Source organism: Seriola dumerili, unplaced genomic scaffold (genome assembly GCF_002260705.1).
Source record: "Seriola dumerili isolate Sdu_G_001 unplaced genomic scaffold, Sdu_1.0 BDQW01000290.1, whole genome shotgun sequence".
NCBI classification, from domain to species: Eukaryota; Metazoa; Chordata; class Actinopteri; order Carangiformes; family Carangidae; genus Seriola; species Seriola dumerili.
The window spans coordinates 567,524-589,955 of NW_019174545.1; the positions used below are offsets into that span (position 1 = coordinate 567,524).

Consider the following 22,432-nt stretch of genomic DNA (forward strand, 5'->3'; position numbering starts at 1 on the left):
TTTCCAGTTTAAATACAGAAGGAGAAAAAAAGTTAAATGGTTTTAATGAGATGCATTTGTACAGGAATTAATTCCTACAGTGACCATCCCATTCATTAAGATGGGACAAATATGCATTCATGCAGAACAAGGGTGAATAGAAGTGGAAAGACAATGGTATGTTTTTGAAGTTAAACCATGATGTCACCCCATGTTTTGGATTGTCGCAGCCCCATTTGCCATTTTGAAAGAAGTAATGCAAGGGAGTGTGTGTGTGTGTGTGTGTGTGTGTGTGTGTGTGTGTTGGGGGGGGTTAAAGTAATGTCTGGGGGCATCACTTCCTTTGAATTTAGTTGTTGAATAGTTGGTCTTTGGTTATTGTGATAGAATATATAGTTCATCCCTATTCAGAGTTGTGAGTACATCATGTACATTCCCAATTATACAAAGATATTGCGCATGTTCATGGTGTAATATCTGATTTATCTGCAGGATGTTTGAAGGTACATAAAGGGAGAAAGATGGTTCTGTTAATGTTGTACAATAAAAACTCCTGTAATATAAAGTGTTAAAAACAACAATGAATTGTTTGTAGTTGGACAATGTTTCTGTTCATTTGCTACAAAATGGAGAAGTTTCTCTGATCGTTGTACAGTATAATAATGTAGCTTGTTTGAACACAGGTAATGTGTTCAGGAACAGATTACCAGTAGTTCTTCTCCACCTGAAAAGGTGTAAATGAACATAAATGTGAAAATAGTAAAAACTATGTCCTCTATGCAATCTCATCAGTCACCGCCAGATGGCAATATATAACCATATATATGTCTTATGAAGTAATTTACTGGGTTTATACCACCCTTTTTTTTATATGGGCCAGACCAGGTGGGTCAGACCAGGTGGGTCACTGATCACCGGAACAAAGAAATAAATCCTTTTATCCAGACAACATCCCTCCATAATTGTACTTCATAATATTGACCTGGGCACCGATGAAATACATGGCTGTGAATCATGTTTGGGACAGAAGACTGAAGAAATGTAGTGAATGAATAAATTAAAAGAAGACATGCAAACATGTGTTCACCTCTGTGTGAGAATGTCTGAACCTGAGATAATCAAACCCGACACACTCTTCTCACATTATTTGAGTTGTTTTGAACTGTGTTTATTTGAGAGCACAGTGCTATACTGAATGATTACCATGGACATTAGAATTCACATTTCTCACAGTTTAATGTGACTATTGCACTCTATCCCCCTTCTTACATCTCTTTCCATTAAATGTAGAGAGTGTGTGAGACCCTAGACTAGTCTATATAACCTTGGTATGTGACTGACAAAAGAGAGGGTGGGGGGGTGGGGGAGAAGGGTGGTGATGGGAGGATGGGATGCAGAGGAGAGAGGATGGAAAGTTGGTGAGTGGCAGGTGCTATTGTGGCCTAAGTGCAGGAGCCTACAGCAACAAGGTCGAAGGTCAAAGTGAAGTTGAAAGGTCAACCTAAACTCCCAGGAAAAGCCCACCCAGAGAGAGGTATGGATAAGGGGGGTCAGAGAGAGTGATGGGCCCAAGGAAATAACTGAGGGAACTGAAAGGTACATGGAGGAAAGACAGGGGAGTAAAGACAAAAGGCCAAGAGGCAGTGTAGGTCAAATGAATTTAAAAAAAAACATTCCGGTGAACCAAAGGCAGGCTTTAAAGAAAATAATGGATTCATATAAAAAAGAAGATGCACGAACTATGGAACACATCTGGAAAGGAAAGCAAAGTAAATGATAGAACAAGAAGGGAAGGAAATGCTCGATAAACATGGAGACATGAGAGGGGTGAGAAGATGCAGCCGCAGATGGGTAATTGCAAGATACATTTAAATGCAAGAGGGGCACACATGTTTGATAACACCCCATGTCTTGATGGGACAAGGAAATCATGTGGGAGGTTCCCCGCTAGAAGTGTTGGGCTTGATCCTGAATGAACAAATTAGCTGTGTCCTTGGTGAATAAAGCTAGTTGGCTGCAGTTTCTTACTGGGGCCTTCCATTGTTTTCTATCACAGGGATTGTGTGCAGTTTTTCCCAAGTTGTGTTTGGCCTAAACACATGATGCACCCTGTTATTTCATTGAAGAGGCACAGGAATGCACACAGGAATGCCCCTCGGAGTGTTTGTTGACACTCGTGACTGCTCCGCTCTCAGATGTTGACAAAGACGTTTTGTTGGGGTTCACTCGGTTCACTCCCTGGAGAAACTCGGGAGGCTGTGAAGCTGTCACGCAAGATATCGCGACAGTTTAGACCTGAATGGAAATTGGGGGCTGTGATGCTCAAGGCGGCCTCGTGACCTGGATACTTGATTTGGATACCCAAATCAATTTCTGCTGTGTTTCGTCTCCTCTCCTTTTTTCGTTAAATTACAAGCCCTTCCATCCAGCTGAATAGAGAACGATCACCGGGTGTTTTTTTTTTCTTTTCTCCCTTTCATCTCCATCTGGGGGACCATGAGATGTTCTTGTCCCCCTGCTTGTTGTGAGATGTGACAGCGGGGTCCATTCAGTGAGAAGTTGGCTGCAATTAGTGCAATTATGCTGATTTTCACTTGTGTCCCATGTAGAACAGAGTTTTCGCTGTGCACAGAGACACCCCCGGGAAACTGCTGCAAAACAAAAACCCATCAATCAACAAAGGCCTTGAATGAAAGGCTCAACTGCAGATAATACCAGGCACATTCCATAATGACAGCGTTTAGTCAGCTGTGACCTGTGTTGCGATGGGGGGCATGACATCTAGAGCTTCACTGATTAAGGGGAAATATGCAGTAATGCCAGTATGAAGGGCAGAAGGCCTAATTGGCAGTGGTGGGTGCTTAACCCAGTCATACAGTGAGGTTATCTGTGAGTTTGGTGACAGTAAAGCAGTGTTAAACACACCTGAGTTCAGCTCATATCCAGGGATTTAGCAAAAGGCAAACCCACACAACCAAACTATTGCACAAGATATATTTAAAGCAATCCACTTTATTAACCATAAATTGTTGCAGCTGCAATGACAAAATAATAATCAAATGGATAACGTTCAGAGAGATTTGTGTATTTCATGTGAAAAAAAAAAGTATAATCGTTTTTTTTAATGTCTGTGGCTGTTTCTCACTGGATGATGACTTAAGTAGAGGTCATAGTTTACCCAACTTTACATTGGTATGTCTATGTCAATATTGCCCAGGAGACTGACAAGGCTTGCATTCAACAGCATATTTCAAGGTGTAGGAAGGGGGAGCAGTATCCAAAATGTAATGCATCCACTTGTCAACTGGTGAACCTTTTAAAGGGAAATTTAGGGGAAACCACTGCCATTCCTGTGCAGCAGTCTGTAACAACTTCTAAAATGTGACACACTGGGCAAACATACACATCTCAGTCTGTCACTGAAAATTTGCACAGTTGTTGATGGTAAGAAAACGGCTTTACTGTCCCAATAAAAAATGTAGGTTGTAGGCTACTACCACAAAACAAGTCTTGAAAGCAACACATACTAATATTCACTGATATTGTGAATATTGTGTACAAACTACGCCCCCACCCAAAAAGAAAGATGCTAGTCATCTAGAAATGTTTACATATTTTCAAGGTGTTCTCTAGCAAATTCTACACATTGTTAAACATGTAGCACACGTTATAGCTAAATATTGAATAATCTCAAAAATGTTTCTTCATATTTTACTGCATTTACATAGAAAACCTCTTTGTCAGTATTATGCCTTATCAACGGTGAGGCCAAAAAAGAAATACTCTGTTCTAACATGATTCTTTTGTGCCCCCTGTACTGTGCATATTTAATATCTGGGAATAACGTTAGACATGGGCTAAATAGGGTCAGAGCAGGGTCAGGGTTAGGGTTAAACGCGGGGTCAAGGTCATGTCTTCTCGATATAGCAATGGTCAGGTAGACGTGAACATGTGAACTGCAGAATAGCTACTCAGTTTGTTTTAAGATCGTTGTCTCTTTTTTACGTTCAACTGAGCGTTATGACAATAAAGAGTCAATAGTGTAACTGCGATTACTTCCAGTCATAATTACTTTAGTATTATGTAAAATATTCTTCATTTGTCCTGGAGGAAGCCCTTGAAACTGGCCCCCATCTGGCTCCCTGGTCCCCCCGTGCTGAGTCTGGTGCACGGCCGGTCAGCGGTGGAACCAAACAGAGTGTCTTTAAGACCCAGCGGAGCTCGGCAGGGAAACCCCGCGGCTTTAGTTGTTTCTACTCTCCAGAGTGTCAGCTAGTTATTTGTGGGGAGGCGCTGTAGCCATTTCGCCACATGAAAGCCCGATGAGCTGAACGACCAACATCCGAGTTGTTCATGGAGAAGAGAAATCAGCTTTGAGGAGCTCCGCGCGCACACAGACGTACGCGAAGTCGCGCGCAAAGACGCACGGCGCACAGACACGCACACTTCCTCCTCCTCCGCCGTGGAAAAAAGACAGAGAGAGAGAGAGGAACAGAGAGAGAGGGCACACGAAACGCAAACTTCCAACTCTCCCATGTGGAAACCAGCGGTTTGAGGATAAGGTATATTTTTCCTCTTCGGGGCTCCGTTCCTTCCCCCCTCTCTCCCTCTCTTTCTCTCTCTCAGTGTTTTTGCCCGGAGAGTTGGGTTTCTATGAGAGTCTTGCTTGGTGAGAAGAGAAGTTTGGTTGTTTGCCTGGTCGGCTGAGGAGGAGGAGAAGAGTCGGGTTAAAAGTGGGGGAAGATGGTCCGCAACGCCGCTTGGAGAAGAAGCTTGCTGTGCGTCCTGGCGCTCAGTCTCGGCTTTGCGTCCCCGCCGTGCAAAGCTCGGATTTACACCAACCACTGGGCAGTCAGGATAGCCGGGGGACCCGAGGTGGCCGAGCGGATAGCGGAAAAATATGGCTATAGGAACATGGGACAGGTAGGTCGTCTATTGGTCCATCCAAAGTTGACTCTTATTTGTGTGTATTTTGTGATTTCTTGTCTTTGTCAACTCTTAAAAGTGGGGCATACCATTGTGGTTATTGTTGCTTTACCAGCAGACAAACGATACCAGGTCAAACGCCAAAGATCTGTGGTCCAAACCTGAGCCATGAACCTTCTCTGTGATTCTCTAACTCAGTCTTTCTTTCTGTAGCAGTCTGACTCTCACACAAGGAGAGAGAAGCTACAGCAAACAAAGAAAAAAGACCAAGAGTAGGATGGCACAACAGGTGCCTCCTCGCTGTGTTTCCGCGGATCATGTTCAGTTTGCGGGCTGGAGCCGCAGGGAGCTCACAATCAGCCTCAGCCACAGCAGTCTCGTGTGCTTGGTCGTTCTGACACAAAAGTGAGACAGCTAGTGCTGTTTGGTCTATGTTGTCGGAATTGACATCAAAAGGTCCACAGTCAAACAGATACAAATGTTCTTCCTTCTCAATGCTGTAGTAGTATTGTATTTGTGCCATACTGTGTGTGTAATGATAAGACTCAGAAACCTCCTCAGGTTCTCCTCTTTAATTGAAAACTTGGCGGTTTTTAGCATTACATGAAGGAAATTGGGATTTGAGTTTTGCACTTTTCTGTTTATGTTCCACAGTATTCTCCTTGTGAGTGTAATCTTGACTCAGTTCTTAACTAGGCCTGCTGCTAGAAAAACAGTACTGTTGAGATCTGTTTACACATAGGAGTAATTCTTCAGTAGATGCCCTGATACTTTTTTGTCAGTAGTCACAAATTGATGGGTCTTTGCTGTTTTTCTTCTGGGTTTCTTGAGTAATGACAAAGCACCACTACAAGAGAAAATATTAAAATACGCTGGTCATATTTCACTAGAAAAATCTGAGATAATATTTTACAGCTTACATTTTTAAAAATCACCAGACATTTGTATGCTTCTACATCATAAAATCCTTCAGTATTTATTACACCTGACACAAAGGCCAAAGGCAGGGGCCAACACTTAGCAAAGCCTAAAATAAATTCCAGCCAGAGTTGTGTATGTGTGTGTATATATATACATACATATATATATATATATATATATATATATATATGTATATATATATATGTATGTATGTATATGTATACACACACAGAGAGGGTAAACATGATGTGAGATTTTTCAGCCTCTCTTCGTATGATGTCATTTTATTAATCAAGAGAAGTCCTCACAGGTTGAGAAGGAGGAGTTCAGCTGGTCACTTGCAAAAGTGTTTTGACAAAGTTTAATGAGAAATCCAGTGTTCGTTGTGGATAAAAGAAATACGCCACACAAACGTGGACCCCACACATACTCCAGAGTATCACAACCAAAATACGTGGGTAGTTCAAGCCTGCACTTGCTCGACGTGAAGACAGCGTGGAACAGAGGGGGGCATTCTGACAGGTTGTTGTGGGGTAGCCTAGTCAACAGCTATTGAACCCCCCTCCTTCCTCGCCTTATCCAGCCCGCCCACCCACTATACTCCCCAGAGAGCAGGCCTTAATGGCCTCGTTTATCCCCTCTCTTTGACAGGAACTAATGTGTGGAGTCCTCCCCCCCTTTCCATAGGAATTCCCCTGTGGAGTGTAGTGTCGCCCCCAACCCCCACCATTCGCCCTAATTTCCATCTCAATATGGGGCGTTCATTGGACTTTGACACCTCATAGACAAGAGTTTTACTTCACTTCCTGGTTTTGGGGTCAGCTGAAAGCTGCTCTCATGGGAGCGATAACAGCACACTCTGGTTTCCTAATGTGAACTTTGACATCCCCATCATCAACCCCCTCCCTCATATCATTCAGCGATGATGTACATGGAAAAGGAAATTAAACTTATTATGAGTCGTTGCAATTTTCTTTGCAGTAAGTTTGTAGATCGCAAACACTGATTGAATACACTACAAGTGTTTTTCAATTTAATTAAACGTGCTTGGACTTTTCGTCGGGATTGGACTGTTTGTGATAAATTATTTGGTGATATGACTGCAAAGTGAGAAGAGGTTTAAGGTAGTGAAGGGAGGCAAAGTAGTTAAAGGGAGAAAATGGGTAGGGAAAACATGTGACAGAGGGACAATACAGTCTTCTTGACAGGGGTGGAAAGAAGAGAACAGACAAAGATAACCACACACTGAGAGATGGAAGAAGGAGGGAGTGAAAGAAGGGACGATAGATGGACGGATGGATGAAAAGAGTTGGCATGGAGTGAGAGAGCACCTCGTTGGGGAATTCTGGGTAATCCTCTTAACCATGGAGCCCCCTTCCCAGACTAAGATACTGGCCCAAATTGAGTCTAAATCAGCTGACAAGGCCTCAGACGTGGATATCTGTTCACACTGGTGTTTTGAAGAGATGGGAGAGGACTTGGAAGCATTGAGATGAGATGATCTGAAGCCAGCCATGGACAGGAGGTTGTTGCATCAGTAACAAGTTATGAAATTATTTGTACAGGTTGTGCAGTTCTTGCAGGCATCAGGCCAACAGGGTGTTGTTATTGGACAGTTTTCTATGTGACATAACATTTATCTATGTTTCAACAAATGCCTCACACATACTTACCATTTTTATCCAAGATACGTGTCAGTGATGACCTATAATCAGTAATTTCTTTCTTATACTTTTTGGTTTTTTGAAGTGTGGGACAGAGTTGTGATTTGGGTTATTGGGGTTAGAAGGATGGGGATGAAAATTAGTGGCAATTATTCTTGACTGTGACACTGCTGAGCACTGCAGAACAGAATAAAGAAAGACAATCTCGCAAACAGCTTGCCTCTATCTGTCCACATTTGTATGCAACTACAAATAAGAGGGATAAATATTTTATCAGTGTTGTCCTTGGTGTCACTTCAACCATGTAGCTGTAATAAGACTGCAGGCTCTGTGCCATGTGGCAAGAAGTTAGAAAACAGTTATTTTGTCATTCCATTCACACTTTCTTTCACAATATTTTTTTTTTTTGGAATGGCGAAATCCTGCAGTGTGTGTGATCTCATATCATCTTGTGTCATGCCTGAACTACACCTATTCAGGCACCTGTAGTTTGGTAATCTGACCCAACTATGCCGCACATGTAATTTTCATGGGAAAAATTGTATCATCTTTTGGCACATCTGGTAGGATTCTTTATCAAGTTACTTAATGCTTCCACTCAAAAAAAAAATCTGTGAACTGTGACACTGTGAATCACTGAAGTGCAAGTGGTTTCGCTTCACAAATTTGTTACAACATAAGTTCCAGCAACCAAGGATTATGCTGAAGCTATGATTCACTATGTAGGCTATTGCAACAGAATGAAAGTTCAGTTGACTTCATGAACCCTGCATCTTAACACATGTTGTCATAACTACAACAGTAACAAGTCAAACCGTATTTGTAGACTCGAAAATAAGTTGGCTGTGAGATATAGTACAACCCGAAGAGGTGTTGAAGCTATCAAAAAGGTTGTGAATGGGAAAGTTTCACACAGAAATCGGACTAGATGGGTGATTTTTGAAGTCTGTAAACCGAGTTCAGAGAAGTGCTGCAGTAGTTCAGACCTGGACCCGAGGGGTTTTTTTTTTTTTTTTTTCTTTTTTTAAATTTCATTCTGTGTGTAGAGCTTTTCCAGTAGCTGCCTATTTACAGACACTCCTAGAGGGAAGGGTGGCTTGCTAATGGCAGAGCAGATGTTGGGTAGATTAAATAGACAGTGGAAGCATGATATGTTGAGACCTGTTTACACTATGAGAAACATCCATAGTGGCAGCTTCCTTTTCTGGAGCACATTTTGTTAATATGTTGAATGCTTTATAATCTGATTACCCAAGACCTCTGACATCTGCTGCATTTTTAGCTAATGTTTCATCTTTGCTGGAAGGTGCTCTAGCTAGGCTTATTGGCACATTGTTGTTTCTTGTTTTATCAGTCTGTAAGTTGTAAAATGTGTGTGTATTTGCATGAGCACTGAGCTGAAAGCTGATCTAATGGGCTGCGTAGTGGTGGAGCTCAGCCATGGATCAGCGACACACCACAGGACCCTTGGCAGCCATGACAGTTTGATCATTTGAGGGATTGTGTGGTCTTTATCAATTATTAAAACTAATCACCGTCCAGCAGCTTGCGGTCTGTCAGTCATTGTCTGTCTGGCTTCTTCAGCTCTGTCATTCAAAGTCTTGCATCTCTTTTTGTCTTTTTGTTTCTCTTTGTCTGTTTTTATTTGACGTGTCTGCCCTCTAAGGCCATGTTCTCTGACAGTTTTAAAGAGCAAAACAAAACTTAATGTATTATACATAGAAAAAACATGAAGGTTAACATAACAACATAGGAAAAAAAATGCCCTTTTACCACTTTACTCTCTTTCCACTTAACTTTAAGAGAAGGAACTTCTCTAAAATACTTAAAAGTACTTCTTGAGTACTTTTAGCTGTGGTTTTCACTCACAACAGTTTACCCTATTCATTAATGACTGTAGCAAACTCTGTCATGTGTGTGTATGACGTGATTACAGCATATGTGTCTATCTATTTCAGCTGTGGAATGCAAGCATCTCTACAAGAACATCAATGCCAGAACAGTTACCGATAATTTTTAGGACATTGTTGCAGAGAGGAAACACTACATTAATGATGTGTGGTGAGGTTGTAGAAAGGGTTATGAAATGAACAGCTACACCTTTCTTAATTCTGTGTATATGTTTTGCAGATTGGGGATCTCAAAGACCACTATCACTTCTTCCATAGTCGAACCATCAAGCGGTCGACCTTGTCCAGCCGCGGACGCCATAGTTTCATCTCTATGGAGCCCAAGGTAAGCTTGTTGTAGTGTTTTGTGAATTACTGGTTTAGATTTAAAGTTGTCAAAGAGTACGTGTTTATTGCGCATTTAAATGGTACTGGAGATGGTTTGACAACATAATCTTAACTCAAGCAAGGCTTTCTCTGAATATCTTATGGTTTTCATCAGTGGATAAATTTTGTTTAGTTATCATGGAGATGACTCAGTTGTCATCATGTGACTTAGGTGATTACTTGTTATCTTATGACCGGCAGATTTTGGCAGCCTGTTTGTTTTTAAGTAATCATGCATGTATTTGTAAGTGCAATTGAGTCACATGAAGTCCTATATAAAGGAAAGTTTTTCTGTAAACGAGTAGAGCAGTGGCTGACTGTTTTATTAGTATGGTGCTCATGAAGTGTGACGTACCAGTTAAAACACTGTGCTGATTTTACAATCAGGTCAGTACTGTATACAACCCAGAGGCCACCAACTCAGATGACTCTGCTTTCATGTCCTTGTTGTTGCAGACGAGACCTGCACACAAATGAGTTATTGCAGGGACACAATGTTTATGAGGATAAACACAATTACATCGGAGGAAAATCCCAGTTTTCCTTTCATCTCACACTGTACTGATCACAGTCCTGACAGGTGAAGAGTGATAAATGAGGCCTGTTCTGCTACTTTTCTATTTCACAAACCCAGCTACTTTAGGTGTGATGGATAGATCTACAGGTGGGGAATAAAACATTATATAAATATAATTTCCCCTGAAACGAAAAAAAGTCAAAAGCCCTGCCAACAGCTTCTAAGTGCTAGATTCACTACACCCAACAATCAGAAGGAGTTGCATAAAACAAACAAAACAGTGTTGAATTTGTCTTTTTTTTTTTTGGTGGTTTGAGTTTACACCATGCACACTCTTAAGAGGACATTCATCATCACTAGTCAATGGTTGGAGTCCACCTGTGGTAAATTCAGCTGATTGGACATGATTTGGAAATACACACACGCCTATATAAGGTCTAACAAGCTGACAAGACATATCAGAGAAAAAAACAAACCATGAGGTCAAAGGAACTGCCTGCAAGGCTCAGAGACAGGATTGTGTTGAGGCACAGGTCTGGGGAAGGCTACAAAAAGAATTAGGCTGCATTGAAGGTTTCCAAGAGGACAGTGGCCTCCATGTTTCTTAAATGCAAGAAGTTTGGAACAACCAGGATTCTTTCTAAAGAAATTGGGGAAGAAGGATCTTGGTAAGACCCGATGGTCACTCTGGCTGAGCTCTAGAGATCAGAGGGGTGGGGTGTTTCTCAGCGTCATGGACAGGGAGACTGGTCAGAGCAAAGTACTGAGATATTCTTTTTTTTTAAATTATTTTTTTGGGCCTTTTATGCCTTTATTGACAGTACAGTAGAGAGACAGGAAATGGGGAGGCAGAGAGAGAGGGGGAATGACATGCAGGACTCGAACCGGGGCCAACTGCAGCGAGGACTTTAGCCTCTGCATATGGGGCAGATGCTCAACCAACTGAGCTACTCGACGCCCCAACTGAGATATTCCTAATGAAAACCTGATCCAGAACACAGCCAAGACAATTCGGAGTAATAAGGAGTGATTTAGGGACAACCCTGTGAATGTCATTGAGTGCCCCAGCCAGAGCTTTGACCTGAACATCCACTGCCAGTTCCCATCCAACCTGACAGAGCTTGAGAGAATCTGCAGAGATGACTGGCTTCATCCTACCAGAAAGGTGCAGGGTGCACAAGGCCTCATGGTGGACAGGCTGGTGTCCCAGAAAAAAACAGTTAATTGGATCTGTTAAATGAGAATTCATGGGAATTTACGATTTCTACATAGCTCAGAGAAAAGCCTCGAAACACAAATTTACAGAAAGCCTGTGTCTTTCATTAGAGCACCTGATTCCCTGTAATGAAGCTGCTATGTGGCAGATTAACTTGATCCTAACCAGAGGTACCAGACAGTGTTTCAAACTTGAACTGGTGCCACAACTAGAATGAAATTGTGTTGTACCTTTTTAAAGAAAAAAAAGAGCCATATTATACCATGGCTTTGTGGAGTATATGAAAAAAATATTTATTTAGAATAATTTGCCATTGTTTCTACTTCACCAATGTTAGGATTGCCCTCTTAAATATAAAATACAAGCTCGCAAGACGTCAACTTAACATTGCTTTTTATATGGTTTGGTGGAACCATCTCTTCCAACATGAGTGTGACCTGAAGTAAACCTTTTCTCTTGTCTGTCAGTGCCCCTCTCATCACTGCACCAGGTCAAGAAACTCTGGCTGCATTATTAATAAGGCTTGAACCAAGCACCGCTCGGAACTTCATCAAAATACAGAGGACAAATTGCTTGAGAGCTCACAGAGTAGCCATTTTCACAAGACGTTCTTAACTAATGTCTTATTTATTTTTATGTGTATGGAATACTAAAGTAGATGGCTTCAGATGGGTTTCAAGGACAAGACAATTTGTAGAAAACGTCTCATTCTTGGCATGTGAAAATCTCATGCTCCTGGTATATTTTTTTTGTCATTTGTATCTGACACAAAGTTTACTTGTTGATGTCTGCCTGTTTGATGAAGGGGGCATTTCATCAAACAGAATGGGACTCGATCCTGAGAAAACAAGACAAAACTGTCCACTCTCTATGTCCAGCGGGACTTAAAATATCCCATTTATGTCAGTTTAAAAAAAAAAAAATACAGATTTTTTGGAGATTTAGGGTTTCATCCAGCAGCAGTGGCTTTGTGTGTGTGTTCTGAACAGTGGATTCAAGCGCATGTAAGTCTGTTTGTATCTGTGCATGCACATGAATGCATGCTGACTGCTGAGGAATGATAATGATGTATCAGTGTGATTATATAAAAAAGGAGTGAAATGGGAAGAAGAGAACAGAAAGAGTGGGGAAAACAGAAAGAAGAGATAAGACAGTGCCTGTCACCTTCTGTTATGCACTTATCTTGTTGTCCTCTAGCTCATTGTTCTTTTCAATTTTCTTCCCTTTCTGTACTTTTTTTGGTCCACTCAGCTCTTTTATTGTCCATCTGCTGTCCTTACCTGTCATCCCTTTTCTTTTCTCTTCCTTGGACTCCCTCTCCTACCTCCTTTTCTCACTGTTGCTTTCAGCGTACTCATCTCCCTCCCTCTGTCTTTGGTTCTCTTGCTCTCTCGGGCCTGACACTGTGCCATGGTGGTGGAAGGTTTGTGTCGTGATGCCAGCTGGCTGAGAGACTGAGATTTTAGAAGACTAGATCAGAGGGGAGAGGTTAAATGAGAGAAATGGGAAAAAGGGGCTATTACAACAGAAGGAGAGTGAAGAGGAGCTGAACAGAGAAGGGAAGAGGGAAAAGATGGATTAGAGAAACCAAATAAAGGAAAAGCGGAGTGGAGAGGAATGGAGCTGTCAGTGTTTTCCCCTTAGTCGCTATCCTTTCAGTGCAATCTGCAGACCTGTCTATGGGTCGGGGATCAACATGACGGCTAGCTTGGCACCTTCGCAGTCTGGCATACTGCTAATGATGTTTTGCAATCAGGTTTTGTAATAATGACAGCCGTGTGTGTTTGTGTGTGAATGAGTCAGATGGGTGTAGCGGTGCCATGAAAGGCGCACCCTGCCATCCACAGTACCCATTGGCACACATGTTACCATGGTGATGCAGCACAGCACAGATTACCGCTTTATGGCATCCGCCTAACTGCAGTGTCACTTGCCACTTAGGTCAAAGACCATTTATTTTTCAGACTGGTGAAGGACTCTGTCAAGGCCATTGGCCTGAAGAGATCATGTGTCTTCACCTTGATCGCTGCACATCTGTAACAGCTGTTTTAAAATAAATGTTACAAAATGTTTACCCTGTTATGGGTTTATTATAGATGTTGATACAGTATTTCTTACACCACTGAACAGAGAGTGAAGGTCTAACTAACTTTATAGTATAAAGTTGGTTAGACCTAGTAATAATTAAGTTTTTCTTCTTCTTTTCTCATTTTTAAAAGAAACTTTCTTCACATTCCATCAGCAAGAAATTACAGGACAAATGTTTGTTTGTTTGAGTATTATAATGTTTCAGTAACGGAGCAGAAAAGACGGTTACATCTTAAATGTACTTTTGAAGTTTTAAGTCATTTGTTTTCTCTCTGTGTATCACAATCCCTGTGAATCAATTTGAAAAGTACAAAGTAATGAAATATCCTGTGGCATATACAAACCTGTTAGTGAGTTAGTGTCTGAAGCAGCACTGGGCTTGCACCTTGCACAGCTATGCTGACGTACTACCATGACTCATTCATACTGGGAGTTCCAAGAGAGTTTGAACAGCCGCAGACTTCTTTTTTTTTTTTTTTGTTGTAGCTCTGCACTGTTATTAGTTTTTGGTGTGACTTGAGTTCAAGTATACTCAGTCTGCTTTGTTTGAAATCTATTTTGAACCATTTCAAGTTTACTGTAAACAACAATTAGAGTACAGTGGTTGTTTCTCCTTTTTATAATGCCCTTTTGAAGCCTGTGCAGAGATTAGTAGAGAGAAACAACTGCAGAACTCCTCGGCGGCTGTCTCTCCACGGCGTTCTGTTCCAGGAGCATGGTGTTTCCAGTCGGTTTCACTTAGCGAGACTCTTGTTTACTTGAAGTCATTTATCCACACATGTGCAGGAAAACTGAGAGCCAGGTGTGGTCCGCAGCCGAATCCTCGCCGGGGTACTCTGAAATGCAAAATGGCTGTGATGACAAAATGAAATTTCAGTGTTGTGATATTTATGAGTTGCAGGCTTGCCACATAAGGAAAATATTTTACCACATAGTAAAACTACTTGAATGAGCTCGAATCCAATTATTAAGCATTTAAAACACTCAAAGTCAGCTCAGTATTTGTCCACTATAGCTCATAGAATTTTTTCATCACCCAACTGCATTTAGAGCTCACTGTATCCATGAGCATATGTGGAAAACAAGGACACTCAAAGCATCAAGGAGAGAACACAGATGGAGCTTGTGCACCTGTCAGGACCTTAGGGCTAATATGCATACGCACAGGTATAATGAGACTCCACATAGTCTAAGGTACAAATTTCCATAAACCCAGGATGCTTGCGTGATATTTCGCCATAGACTCTTGAATCTGGTTTTGCCTTAAATTTGTTAAACAGATGAACCATTAAGAGTTGACGCCCTGAGACGAGCACCTACAGCTGGCCAGCACAGCACCCCGGGGCTCAAACCGTCTGTGAAAAGATGCACGACTGTGTGCTGTGTTTGGACTGAGGCTCTGGATTGCACTTAAGAGAGCAGAAGAACTGGCTTCTTGTGTCAGTCCAAAGGTCGTTATGGGTGTTCTGCTACACTAGCCTTTGACCTTTTTTTAAAACTCTCAGTTCTTTTGCCTGCAACTCAAACAGCGTCTCAAAAACAGCAGTGAAAGTGGATCAATTTGTTCCCATTTGTCCTATTGAAGTGAACTCTTCCCCAGTTTTCCCTGGTTACTGACCCAGCCAGCAAGAGCCACCTGCAAACCCTTACACAGAGAGCAAATGAGAGAGAGAGGGAGAGAGAGAGGGAGAGAGAGAGGGTTGGAGTGGGAATGAGAGAAAGACAGGCAATCTCAGAGAGAAATGGGCATCTGCGAAGAAGACCTGAAATGCAGCGAGAAAGAGGCAGATGAGGGAGCGAGACAGGAAAAGTAAAAGAGGGGGACAGGGGAGGGAGTTGGGGTATGAGAGGAGAGAAAAGGAGGGTGACAGAAGTACAGGTGCTAGCAGATCATTCCTCTGCTCCACCAAGCTGGAGTTAAGAGAATAGAGCAGATCCAATCGTCATGCCTCACAGCCTGCCAGCGTATTGGCACTGAAACAACGGCAGTGATGCATGGGCAAGTTTTAGGGGCAATATTAGAGGGCAATATTGTCTTTGTTTGCATAGGGATTGGCAAACGTGTCACAATGAATGCAGATAACTGCAGGCCTTTATCAGTGAGTGATTTTTAGCAGGGACAACAAAGGATGCCATTGCTCTTGATAGCTTTAGAAAAACAATTGGTTACCATTTATCTGCCTCTGGTCATCCTGCAAATAGAGGACAAAAGTGTATTCTTAAATGTAAAACCAAGTAAAGAAATGCAAAGCCACCTGTGTAAGTAGTAGCAGTATGAAGATAAAACATAGGGGACAACTTTACAGGCAAAAAGAAATGGAGACAAAACACTTAACATTACGTAGGACAATGAACAATACCACACACTGTATCCACTGCATTATTCTAGTGGGTACACTGTTCTTCAGTAAGCAGATACTTAAAGTATGTATTTGTACATTGTAACAATGCAGTGTTTCCTGCATAATCATTGACTAAGGTGGAAATGCTCTATGTTGCTAGAAAAATCCATATAAGTAAATTATTAGCCCTCCTGAGATTGAAGAGTTGTTTATGTATATAAACACCAGCAAAACTGTTTAATTATCATGATATTAATGTCAACAATTCCCACTGAAACCTCTGGACTTATTTACTTTTTCTCTGCCTTCGTGCTTACGTTGATATTATCAGTCACAGTTCACTGGAATCATTTTCTTTTAGCTTTAGAAGTACTAAAAATAAATTGTGTAATTGTCAGAATGAGTAGTAGTGTGAAAATGAGGACATTGATGATCATGTGTACAGCATCTACTGCTGCACAGCCACTGCATCTGTTTCAAGCTACGGTGTAGTCTGCTGATGAAGACTTGAATGTTTCACTGCTTTTCTTTTAAAATATTCTTTACATCAAGTCAATTAACAGGATATGAAGATATGATACCTGATACTTCAACCATCCCAAATCTCCTCACTTGCAACCTCCTCAGGAAGGTTAGAGGTAGAGGCTACAGAGCAGCACCACCACCACGTTGAGGTGGTAGGGATTCAGTGTGTTGCTCAAAGACACTTCAGAAGGTGGAGCACGCATGAGACTTCAGGTTCTTTGGTCGAAGTCCTCGTTCATTTGGCCACTTTGGCAAAATGTTCCGAGATGCCTTACATTCTTGAGTCTTGCAAGAGACATCTGATGTGTCGTACACACTAATTGGGACCCAACTTCATCTGTAAAGTCTTTGCCCTATCTCGTCAGTCCGCAGAAGAGTTCATGGCAGTCGTAGAGGATCGGTGGCGACATGAGAGGCACTGATACATTTATTGTCAGACCTCTCTGGAATTACCAAGTTACGGACCAGAGCAGTTAAGAGTTACACTGCTGATCAAAGATTGTGGTTGATGCTCTGCTAATGTATGCAAATTGCAATGATACACCAGTGGTTTTGCGCAGACACTTTCACGCACAATTCCTGATGACAGTGGTGTTTTGAGGCTAATGGTGTGTGTAAAGGGTTGCTTTGAAGCTGATGGTCCTGACAAAACTTGGAGTGAAATGAGCTGAGACCTCGGCAGACGGAGGAGCATCAGGCTAAAACAGAATTTTTTTTTTTTAACTCTTTATCTCTTTCTCTCTGCCCTGGTTTGCCATTTACCAATTCTTTGCTCCCATATCTTGCTCTATTTAAAGAGGTCTACACACTTGGGTTATTAAATTACGTCAGCTACAGAATTTTTTCTCTCCCTCCTTCATGATCTATAATGAGCTACATACTTGAGTTATTAAATCAATGTTATTTATAAAATCAATTATCCTCCCTTCACTTGCTGTCTTCAGTCTCTCTTGCTATTTGTTTTCACTTCCCTCCCCTTCCAGCTCAGTCTTTTTTTATTGACTCTCCTGGGACTCGTTCTCTTCAGCTCTTTATCGCCTCTCCTTCTCTCGTCTTATCTTGTCTCGTTGCCTCGCTCTCCAACTCTCTGGAGAGCCTGGCAGATTGTTTCAGTGCATGAGACCAGATAATCACTCTGCAGTCATTATGTCAGCTATTCTATTCTATTCTTTTTCTTCTCTTCTCCTTTCCTCTGTCTGCTGGAGCTGTATTGATGTGAAAAAATGCATGGTCTTTGCAGTCGGACATTGTTCACTAACGCCTCAGATTTCTGACAAACTGAGCAAAACAAAACAACAAAACAAAAACACTTTTTCTATTGATTATCTTTTATGAGTGGAGTTTCTTTGTCTGTACATTATGCATACAGCTAGGCATTTTATGTTCACAGTAGATGGTGCAGCCATCAGTGCACACTTTGAACATCTTGCATAAATAAGCAGAAGCTCCACAACATTTCATCTGAACATTCGCTGTACCTAAAGTAAATAGATGAAATCCTCATGTACTCTGTGTAAAGTGTCACACAACTGTTTGCAAACTTTACTGTGTTGTGCCAGTCTTATGCCTGCTAATATTTTAGTTTTTGTGTTGTCGTCATTGCTGGAACATGTAACCTCTCATGGAGTCTTTTTAGACGAATGAAGTCTGGAGGACTTCAGCTAGACTAAACACAAGATTTCAGGGTTTTAAAAAGAGTTGACCAGGGCCAAGCACGTGGGTCCAGCCATCTTGTTCAGATCCAACAATGCTGATTTTGAAATCGGAAAATTCCGACTGAAAGTGGAGCGAGATTCCTGCCAAGGAATGCCTTGTGCCTTGAAGCAAGCCCATAACATTTGAGAGATTGATGTTACCTGAGAGACATTTATGTCTTTGGTGCGTGAGTGCGTGTGTGCGTGAGTGCGTGAGTGCATGCGTGTGTGTGTGTGTGTAAAATAATGTCCATTTTGAGAGGGAAAAAACAAACTGATGGAGAGAAAAAAAATTTGTCCATAGGAAAAATCTTGTAGGCTAACACTAAAAATGAAATGTTTAGATAGCTAAAATAATATATAATATAATAAATAAAATAAAATATAATAAGAATAGTGTCTTCTCCTGCAGTAAAATAAATTTAATCTAGACTCATGGCTCACCCACAACAAAAATGTGACTCTCTTCTGCTGCTTTCTAATATTCTATGTGTCTTGGTTGATCGAGCATGACTGTATACTAGCCATATCTATTCTCTGGAGATGATCTGTATCTTTGTGTGTGGGTGAACTCATCACATAAGGCAAAGAAGAGGAAATATAGCCTCTATATTTCCACTTTTTTATTGAAGATGCAGGATCCACTATTCAAGGTTTTCCAGCACCTTATCATTTCCTAAAATATTGTGTTACTTTGAACACATCATTTCATGGGAATGAAATTCCCTCTGTTGACTGATGGGGCTCTCTGTGATTTAATTCTACTACTTATTTGATACCTCCTCCGATTCTGTTATATCCTGTCTGTGTTTGTGTGTTTCAGGTGGAGTGGATACAGCAGCAGGTGGTGAAGAGGAGGATCAAGAGGGATTACAAACCATCCCCACCCCTTTCTTTGTCAAGCCCCGCCCACAGCAGCCTGGCCCAGAACAACATATTCTATAACGACGCCAAGTGGAGCAGTATGTGGTACATTGTGAGTACACAAATCCCTTTCTCTTTGTGTGTTTACAGCACCAAAACTTCCAATACAAATAGAACCCAATACAATTTAGTCAAGTCTGTGCTGTGCTTGTCTGTTCCTCTCAGAGGACTGCGTGCTGTTATTTACCTACATTTATCCATTTTGTGGGTCAAAGGTCAGCAGAGGTCATGCCATGGTCCTGATTGCTGCAGGTTCAGTGCAACTGAGGGATTTGTGTGCGTTTTTAGTGAATGAAAGAGTCTAAAAGCTGTAGCGATGAAATTTTTTGCCATTCCTCCTTTTGACAAGAGGCAATTTAGGGTCACGGTGAGATATTCTGTGTTTACTCATTGTATTTGTACTGTCCACACACGTAGAAATATTTGTCTCTGTGTTCCAGCATTTCAAAATCATTTCTCAGAGATCAGCAGTGTTGTGCATGCGCTTGTTTGCGTACACACACACACACACACACACACGCACACGCACACGCACACACGCACACACACACGCACGCACACACACTCACACACATTCACACTGCAGAGATTTGTGGGCTTATCATCAAGTGTTTGCAAACACCCTCAGATCATTGCTCTTTCAGTTATGTATTTTGTGTGTGTGTGTGTGTGTGTGTGTGTGTGTGTGTGTGTGTGTGTGTGTGTGTGTGTGTGTGTGTGTGTGTGTGTTTGTGTGTGTGGTTGAGAGTCCTCAGCTCTGTCAATTGTTAACTTAGTGCAGATAAATCCTTATACTTTGACCAGAGGTTTTTAACATATGTTTCTAGCTTAAGGACAGAACTCTTTGAACTTGGTGTTTGTGTGTTTTCAGGTTTAAATAGAAAAAAAAATGCTTCCATCGGTCATTTCTAACTAAGTTACCTGACATAGCCTGTGGGTGACACATTGAACATTTTTGTCAGTTTACACAGATTTACCCTCATTTGAAAGAAAAGTGACATTCACTAGTATCAGTGATTCAGATTGAGTTTGATTTTCACTTGGCTCAGATTTTAGTGACCTGTGAGAAGTCAGCGTCCCTAGTAAAATAGCTTTGATAAGAAATACAGTGAGTGAAGTGATTTATTTTGAATTGACAATTATGTATCAAAATGTCACGTTGACATTCAAACAAATAGCAGGTTATGGCACATGCACTGTCCTTGAACACCACAGTAAATTATGTTGGCTTGCCAAATTTAAACCTAATCAGACATCTGATAACACAACCATATAAATCAGCTACAGGACAATAACTCCATTATTGTTTAGAAATGTTGACATGTTTTGTGACAGGTTGATAACTAGCTGAGTTTCTAATGAAGTGCTTTTGGACTGGAGAAGGGAAGCTAGGTGGGTAGAAAGGAAAGGGTGTTAAACCTTTGCTCTCTCTGATCTGATCTCATTTTTGCCTTTGCATATTTCTATGCATTCAAAAATAATTTTGCATGCCCATGGGCTCTTTGTTTGAATAGTGAAATAAGACATAATGCCTTCAGGTCAAAGTAATTTTTTTCAGTGATAACAATGTTTTGGTGGACCAGGCTATCTGAAATTTACATTACATTTTTCAAACAGTCCTGACTTTAACTTGTTTGGACTTGTTTAAGGGAGATTGTGCCTCTGTGTGAGAAATGGTAATGCTAAAGTTAAATGGAAAAATGTCATCATGTGGGTACACTCATAAACTTTTAAATACATTATAAGACCCTGATGGATTCAGCCCCCTCCATGTGTTTCCTTCTCCTCTGCTCCTTTATCACCATCTCCCCCTTCACCTCCTGCCTCCATCTCCCCAGCACTGTAATGATGACGTCCATAACTGCCAGTCGGACATGAACATCATGGGGGCTTGGAAGAGAGGCTACACGGGAAAAGACGTTGTGGTGACTATACTAGATGATGGCATCGAGAGAAACCACCCAGACCTCTTTCAGAACTACGTGAGTGTGTATGTATGCACGTGTAGGGCGGCTATAAGTGGCTGTGTGTGTGTGTGCGTGCATGTTCGGTGTTATTCAATTGTCAGCAAAATGAAAGAGTAAATCTTTGTATATGCTGCAGCTAACATTCATTTTCATTATTGATTAATCTACTGAATATTCGATTAATTTGATTAGCAATAAATTCTAACATTTGAGAACTTGGAACCATAAAACTTTGATTAACTGATTACTAAAATATCTTCTGATAAATTTTCTGTGATTGTGACTGATTAATCGACTAATTGTTGCAGCTCTATATGTCAGCATCTGTGTGAGAGGCGTGGGGAGGTTTACGAATTTGTATGTAAGCTGCTGTAAGTGAGTGTCTGTGCATTTGTGTGTGTGGCTATGAGTGTTTCTGATTCAGGATTAACAAGTCACATGCGCGACAGGATCACTGGAGTCTGATTACAAATATAACAACAGTGATGATCTTTTTGTGTGAAAAGGTACTTAGATTGTAAAACAAATTTAAATCAAAGATTAAATAGAAATTATATTTTGTACATAGGAGTTTATTGTCCATTTTAGGCCATAACTAAGTCATGTCACAGAATGCAAGAAATTCATGCCACAGAAGTCAGATGATCAAGTACACTGCGATAGCGGTTGTATTTGGATCACCTAATCCTGCGTCACTGATTACATTTTGAAGGGAAGCTTCCTTAAACCTGTGGGTGTGCAGGTATGTTGTGTGTACATGTTTATTTTTCTGTGGCTACATACTTTTATGTGCATGCTGAGCTATGTCTACCTCAGACCAAGGCCAGATAGAGTAACTTCTTGGCCTCAGGCAGCAGGTAAGGCCATCAATCAACTGTGCAGATAAAATGATTCACACCCTGTTTGGCAGTGCCTGCGCTGCTGTTATTAGCTACTCTTAATGCCTGGATTTGTTTATGCCGAAGGGTGAGCAGTGTGGCAGATTGAGTTAGCTCTGATTGCATTCGATTTACAAAACTGTTGTGAGGGATGCTAATGTGAACTGTTTGATTGGGTTAGAGAAGCTTCTTGGCGTTCTCCAAGTCTATTACACACACACACAAACACGGGTAGTGTTAGACCTACTTTTATAATGAATTTTCTTGTTTACCTGATGTTTTCCCTCCCCTGATCATTTTGGTGTTTGATGTACTTGTTTTGACCTCCGTGTCTCTTCCAGGACCCTCAAGCAAGCTTTGATGTCAACGGCAACGACATGGATCCCATGCCTCGATATGACGCAACCAACGAGAACAAGTAAGAGAAAAAATCTATTCCAGAACTAGTGAGAGAGAGAAATTTAATTTTAATGGGTTACGTAGGGGTTCAGGTAAAAATAAGCACAAGGATTAAA

General features: G+C 41.3%; 1 protein-coding gene across 2 annotated transcripts in view; it reads left to right on the forward strand.

The window, feature by feature from the left end:
- The first annotated feature begins 4,277 nt into the window (after positions 1-4,277).
- Positions 4,278-22,432, forward strand: part of pcsk5 (proprotein convertase subtilisin/kexin type 5) — a 55,440-nt gene continuing 37,285 nt past the window's right edge. For both annotated transcript variants that reach the window (XM_022757769.1, XM_022757771.1), the window contains exons 1-5: positions 4,278-4,902; positions 9,621-9,725; positions 18,972-19,124; positions 20,911-21,054; positions 22,259-22,335. In XM_022757769.1, the coding sequence (XP_022613490.1) occupies positions 4,723-4,902; positions 9,621-9,725; positions 18,972-19,124; positions 20,911-21,054; positions 22,259-22,335 (659 nt within the window). In that variant the 5' untranslated portion in view covers positions 4,278-4,722. The remainder of the gene's footprint in view (positions 4,903-9,620; positions 9,726-18,971; positions 19,125-20,910; positions 21,055-22,258; positions 22,336-22,432) is intronic.